General features: G+C 38.7%; 1 protein-coding gene across 5 annotated transcripts in view; it reads right to left on the bottom strand.

Annotated features, from left to right (window-relative positions):
• Positions 1 to 2,595: 2,595 nt before the first annotated feature.
• Positions 2,596 to 7,229, bottom strand: part of lhx3 (LIM homeobox 3) — a 12,218-nt gene continuing 7,584 nt past the window's right edge. For all 5 annotated transcript variants that reach the window (XM_008424396.2, XM_008424399.2, XM_008424398.1 and 2 more), the window contains 3 exons: positions 6,186 to 6,337; positions 5,134 to 5,305; positions 2,596 to 3,893 (listed from right to left, as the gene is read on the bottom strand). In XM_008424396.2, the coding sequence (XP_008422618.1) occupies positions 3,460 to 3,893; positions 5,134 to 5,305; positions 6,186 to 6,337 (758 nt within the window). In that variant the 3' untranslated portion in view covers positions 2,596 to 3,459. The remainder of the gene's footprint in view (positions 3,894 to 5,133; positions 5,306 to 6,185; positions 6,338 to 7,229) is intronic.

Genomic DNA, 7,229 nt, shown 5'->3' with positions numbered 1-7,229 from the left:
CAAGGCAACATTGATCCCTGCTATGATCCCCTCATTAACTGGAGGGAGTCAATTGAATGTCCTTTTCTTGTGGGAACCTGAGGGGGAAGTTTGAGGTTGCACTCAAAAACAAAGCATAATAAGGACTGGTGGATCTTGCTATTATAAATATGTAATGTTTCATAGAGGTGGAGTAATACACTTTTCATTATGTAGGCTAAAATGTCCAGGTACAACTTTTTTTATTTTTTTTTATTTTTAAGATTTTATACTACTGTTTCAAAATCATCACTTATCTATGTGGAAATATGTAAAATTGCTCCTCAGCGTTTGTCATGTTTTAAAATATTACCTTTTAGTTTAACACAGAGTTAACCAACATGACATAGCTTTTTGTTTTAACATAAAATACTATCGTTGAGCAAATAAATATGCAACGCAACAAAGGGACAAGACAAAAGCTGACTAACAAATGAAGACTAAACTGATTACAAATAAGCTTTAAAGCACTTCTAGTTAGAGCAACTGTCTGAAATAAAACTATTGTTCTGAGTACTATTGTTAGTTCTCACTTAAACTACTATAATATTCTCTACCCCTACCCCATAACATAGCTTCACATAGGTGATAACATAACATGGCCTAAACAATCTTTCAATAACATTTCCATAAACCAGGACATTTATGAGATTTGACCAACTAAGAGTTTTTTCCAAGATTGTGCAAAAGAGTCACTAATATCAATGACTTAATATACAGGTAAAGTAGCCTGCCTTCCTACCAGAGTGGCCACTTAACAACTTGTGACTTTTATCTATGGTACAATTTGAAGCGAAAAGTGTTCTCTAATAACCCGAGAACTTTACAACAGTTGAAAGACAATATTCGTATGAAATTCAGAGCGTTGGTGCCCCAGAGTTGCGTCGTGTATAAAGCAATATGTTAAGGCATGCCCAAAACTGCATTGACGCACAAGGGGATCATTTCCAGCACTTTCTGTAAAGAGTGAATAAAGATTTTGGCATTTCAAGTTCTTTCTTTCTTTACAGAAGGCCGCCAGTAATACTATAGTAACGCGGGCTACTTTATCGTGGGCCACCCTGTACAATATTTGAGGTTGCTTTGTTGCAGCGTTACTATGAGCCGTCCTGAAGGCAACGACTGCATCAAAGCACAGAAGGAATCAGAAAAACAACAACGCTTGTCTTATGTTGCAAAGATTTGATAGCTGTCATTATGCCTCAACAATTAAGTCCCTGTTCACAAAAATATAGAGATCTTGCAAAACTTCAATTTTCTATTATATTTGAATTTTCCATTCACATGCAATGTTTTTATTGAAAAACAATGGGTTAAAGAACAATGTAAAATCTTTTAGTGATGCATACACGTGAACTGGATATCCAGAAAATATTAAAAAGTGTGCTTTTTTTGCTAGTCACTTAAACAACGGCTGATGAAATAGAGTCCATAAAGAAAGGGATACTGTCTGTGAAGAACTGTGTTGTGGTTGATACTGGAGACACTAACGATGTCGAGATGATTTCATTTTAATACAAAATATGTTGCACTCTGATAAAGAACAAATTGTGAATCCAAGTTGTTTAAAAAAAATTATTTTCAAGCTTTGAGCAACGACCTGTGACCCCTTAACATCTGGAAAAGACTAAATTCTGGCATTGTTAAAATTTCATGTGAAAAATAAGTTTATTCAAACAAAAGAGGCATAAATGGTTGAGATGTGCAAAGCTTTGATTACTTGCAAAATGTTACAACAATTAACAAAAAGAGACAATAATGCTGAGTTTCAATAGTTTATGTTTTATAATGTTTTTCTGTATTTTGTTAATTCAGACTGAAGGCATTTCGTACATTTATTTCTGTTTCTTTTTTAAAGCTATATTTAATTTTTGTTTTAAGGAAGAACCTGTCACCTTTGATTAAAAAAATTACTTTTATAAAACGTATCAATTTTATAAATTTGACGAATAAAAACAATTATTTTTCCTACTTTTTAAAGCACATTCAAACGTCTCGCTAATGCTGATAAATCTAACATCCTGTAAAACTCATTACCTAAAGATTATGTAAGAAAGTATTCATGAAAACACAAAAAAAAATCATTCACAGAGCCTGAACGCTGACTACACTAAAAGGAAATGCATAAACATGCAGGCGCGCACACGCTCGTCGTACTGGCACGGCCCACTCACGTAAACACGGTGACGCAGACATTTACTGTTTAATCTATTTAATTGAACCCGACTTTGAATAACTAAACAAATGAGGAAATTCACGAGGGGCACTCGATCCCTTCTTGGATAATGGATTGGAGATTCCTTTCCCATCGGGGCATTTGGGGGAAACAGGGCCCAGTAATCTCTGAATTGATGAGTTGACTGCATCAAATTTCTCCACTAAAGAGCTGTTGAACCCCTGATACAGTGCTGGTAGGTAGCCAGATACTCAATTTGCAGACATAGGCACAACTGCAGGCTTTCTCTAGTTTCGCTATCAGAATGGCAGGGAACTGCAGATACTTTGAGATGAACCGGATATCCCCTGCTTGTAAGATGCGCCGTTTCGCAGACCAACAAAACAGACCTAAGCTCCATGTTCTGTAAGGTGTGAAATTTATTAAAGTCCGGCTATTTATATATGAATCGTCATAATTACAGTAGGGAATAAATAATACATAAAACATTTTCCACATAAACAAACATATACATCCAGTCCCAATTCCCCAACTCTGATTTCCACAGTTTATCTTTGAGATGGTTTCAGGTACAACAAAGCAAACGAGACACATTTGAGAACACACCAAATGCATAGAAGTGATTGGACCCCTGGGTACTATTTTAACATGATATCTACATTTTTCAAGAATGTACAAAGTCCTCATGCCCAGCGCCTTCTTTAATGTCCAAGAATCGGATTTGTATAAAAATAAAGTCTCCACATTTATGGATCATAAACGTTAAGTGTATATTTAAGTATATTTTCGCATATACTTAAGTGTAGACATTTGGCAACAAACAGACATTTAAAGATGCTACGCATTGAACTGGATTTTTCACCTGATCATGCCAAAAGTGATCAAGTTAAATGAGAGAAGTGTGATGGGATTTGAGCAAAAAACATAAATAAATAAAAAAATAAAATATATAAGTGTCTAACGTCTAACCCAGTTCTTCCTCCACTAGCTAGTTTTCTTTAAAAGACTCCAGAGTGGCATTTACAAAGAATAGATTTAGTGACAAATTGGTAATTTGCAAACATTATGTTATCACGTTTTAAATAATTTTTATTTTTCTCTTACATATTAAATTAATCTGGCAGCTGCAAGTGAGATCTGACCAGTGTTCTGCTACTTTACACAGACACCGCCCCCTTTGCACGACTCCCGCATTTCTTCAGTCCAACAGAACACGAAAAGAACGTCAGCAGGAGACAACAGAGTCAAGTTTCTCGCTGTCAAAATTAAAACTGCCCGTGATCCACTTCGTCTAACCAAGACGCAGGGCTTGCGGGAAAATCCGGGTACCCACCGCTGCTGCCAGTGGAGAGGTCTGAGCTGGGGCCGTTGGCGGCCCCCATGGAGACTCTCACAGAGGGGTTGACGCCGGGTCCGCCGCTCTGAGTCATGATGGAAAGGCCCGAATCGGGGTAAACGAGGCTGGTGATGAGAGGCTGGTGTCTCGGCAGGGCGTGAAGGGACCCTGGCGACTGGGGGAGGCCGTAGGGGCTGCTGGAGCGGATGTCGTGGAACTGGTCCTGGGAGGGAAGCGTGCCATGGTCCAGCGGGAAGGAGCTGTGGTTGTTGCCGGTTTGGCGTCCTCCTACAGCTGGAGAGGACTCGCTCAGGCTGCTGTAAATGCTGTTGGTGTGGCCAAGCTCTGACATGGGCGGTTCATCTGTGCAACACGAATGGGGAAAAAAAAGAAGTGGTTGATTTGACCTAATTTTAAGTAATTCTCAGTAGTGAGTGCCATCACTTGTATATTTCTCCTACACACTGAAGTGTAGGCAAACACATGTTCATTAGTCAATCCGATCATTGGGTTCAATCACAGTTTAATCTAAATCTGTAAACTAAATTAGTTTGAAGTCACTGAATATTCTTGCAAGGCTTGCAAACATCAGGTATTCATAGAAGTAAACTTTTGTCACAAATTTAATTTATTTTAGAAAAAAATATTGGACTGCATTCATGTTGCGGGGGGTGGATATTTTTAACATTTTGAATGTAGATTCGTATCAGAGTGACAAATTGCTTGGCTGCTGTAGCAGCTTTTCTTACATGTTTCTCTCTGGCAAAAGCAGAGTCGTTGATGATTCCCTACGTTTGGGTATTATAACTTATCTGACATTAAGAGCTGCGTTCTTCTGCTACTGTGACTAACACTGGATGAAAAACTGGATATGTTAAAGGAGACATGGCAAACAAAGTCACTGGTCAGTCATTACATTATGGATTATGCGACAAAGAGCAGATTTTGCAAATATCCCTTTCATTTTGTCTAAAACTTTTAAGAAAGGTCATGTTTGCTAGTTAAAGTAATTAGAGGAGCCGTTATTTTTCTGTTTTTAATCTGTCTTTGTGTAAGTAAAATCTCCTTTAGACAAAAACACAGTGTTGAATGCAATTTTCTTTGTTTCATGTGATGTTTCATAACATCTCACATCTTCTCTTTACTCCAACAGCAACATTTTTTAAGCTGACTTTGACTTCATGACGATATTTGAAACAACGAAAAGATCATCATTTTTACTACGATGCTTATTCTCACTACTGCCTTTTATAACTCTGTTTTGTTTGCTCTAGGCCACCAACATCTGCACTTCCGCGATGTTGTGCGAGATGCGTCGCAGCTGGTGCTGCATTCTGTTTCAAATAATTTTTTATCTTTAATTGATTTCTAGGCAAATGCAGCGATGGACTGTATCTATAAACCTTACAGCATACGTCATACACAATAAAATCTGTGAAATAGCAAATATTTTGCATAACCCTGAAAGAAAAAGAAAAGTTGGGATATTAAAAGTGTTTACTGTTAATACCAAAAAACTTCAATGTAAATAACGACTATGTTTCAGTCTCCTTGTCTCTGAGACATGCCATGTACCTTCTTATTTGTAAGAGACAAAACATACCTGTGAACGACACCTCAGCATCGCTGTCCATGCCCTCCTCCTGAATGCTGTTATTGTCAGACTTGGAACTTCCTCGTGACCTCTTCATGTTGCGGAAATACTGGCCCCACCTTTGCCGCCCGGCGTCCTTCTTCAGTCGCTTTTCTTTCGCTCGTCGGTTCTGAAACCAAACCTGAAGGGCGAAAAAAACGAGATGTCAGAAATGGAAAATGTAATGGTAGATGACCAAAGGATACATGGGAAAAGGTCACTTGATTTTCCAGTGGTGATTTATCAAAAACAATGTAAAAATTTTTTTTATTTAATTCATTTTACAAAATGAATCTCTTGATCTGAAAGAGAAAACAGTCAAGGTAGTGATTTTCACACCGTAACGATCACTTCATGCTTAAAAACCAAGACAAGAATATTGACCTTTGACCTGGGACCAGTTTCCCCCTAAATCTGCTTTATCACATCATTAATCTTGACTCCTTAAATCATTTTAAAAAATGTTCCGCATTTTTGGTCCTAACTCATCCCTGCTTTCGCTGTAACGTCTAAATTTGAACTGTCCTTACTTGAATCCTTAATCTCACACTTAGCAGTAATTCATTCAGGTCACTTGAGCACAAAGCGTGCAACTCGACATTCTTCTTAATGATATTCCACCCTGCGTGAACCCTCTTCACCCCTTCCCTTTTACTGAATAATGAGGGGCATTTTAGTGGCTTCTGTCCCCAGTTTTGTCCTTGCAAATAAAACAATATATACGACTAACACCTACAGCAACCGGCGGCGAGGCTCCTCAGTAGCGGACAATATGCGAGGGGCCCTCTCAGTATTGTTAACGAGACTGCACTTAAACAACGCCGACTTTCATGCCGACTTCATTTCTCTACATCAGGCCATAAATCCCCCCCCACCCCCTATACCCTCCACACTTCCTCTTATAAGTTTATACGCACACTTGTTCGTACAGTGAGTCTGTGCCAGATCAGCCTCAATTGTCCCTTGATAATGAAGTCAGGACACTAATGGAGTAGCTCTTAATAGAGAATAATGTACTGTACCTGGACAACCCGCATGTCCAGGCCCGTCTCTGACGACAGCTGCTCCCGGACGTGGCGGGCCGGTTTTGGAGAATTGTTGTAGGCATTCTTCAGCGTCTCCAGTTGTTTAGCAGTGATGGTCGTCCGGGGCCTTTTTGCTGTGGAGTCTGCTTCTGTAAGAAACACAAGCGATCTTCCGGTAACCCTAAAAGTAATTTTTGCTTTGTATGATTAGTTTTTGTTGCTCCAGCATGAAACTAATGGAGACGAATGCAACAGTAAGCAGAAGAAAAATAAGTAGACACAAAGTGAAGCATACATAAATTCTCTGTGGGATTTATGTTTTTTCAGTGCTGCTGTCACAATGAAAAACTGCCGTTAAAGTTGACGTGAGAAACTCCACATGAGCGTCCTTGGTATGCAACATGCTAATAAAAGCACATAATCTCTATAGCCGCAAGAAGATAATTTGTAATATACAACTTTGAGAATTTACAAAACAGGATACGTGTCTCCCTGTTTGTGAACTATAGTAATGCAATGCACACACACTTGCTGCTTGTCTGAACATCTGTTCCAAAGTGCCCAGCAAAGTGCAAAAACCATCATCCCAAATGGACGCCGCCTGAATAATTGCACCATGTCATTAGCAAAATAAACGTGTGTATTTTTTGCAAAAACTTGTGTTAACTCCCTGCATAAATCAGCAATGTAAATTGCGGACAAACAGATGGAGAGATAAAAGCCCTGACCACGCTCAGCCTGCCCAGCCCTGGAATGAGTCTGTTGGGATTCACAAAAGTGTGAGCTAAAGAAGGCTGCCGAAATGAAAAAAAGGGATGCAGTGGTTATGACTCAGAACCTGCTCCATTTTAAATCACGTTAAATAAAGCTGGATCAGAGCGATGATGTTGTGTTCACAACCAACCACAGGAAAAGTTTATTTATAGTGATCTACGGGCACCTAATTACAGTGTGTATTACTTGTAGATGTTCTTGGTAGCATATTTTGAAGGTTGGTTTGAATTTACAAACTATTTGAAAGTTTCAAAAAATGTATATATA

This window comes from Poecilia reticulata, linkage group LG12, assembly GCF_000633615.1.
Source record: "Poecilia reticulata strain Guanapo linkage group LG12, Guppy_female_1.0+MT, whole genome shotgun sequence".
NCBI lineage: Eukaryota > Metazoa > Chordata > Actinopteri > Cyprinodontiformes > Poeciliidae > Poecilia > Poecilia reticulata.
The sequence above is the reverse complement of the archived record's forward strand: the minus strand, read 5'-3'. Positions and strand labels throughout refer to the sequence as shown.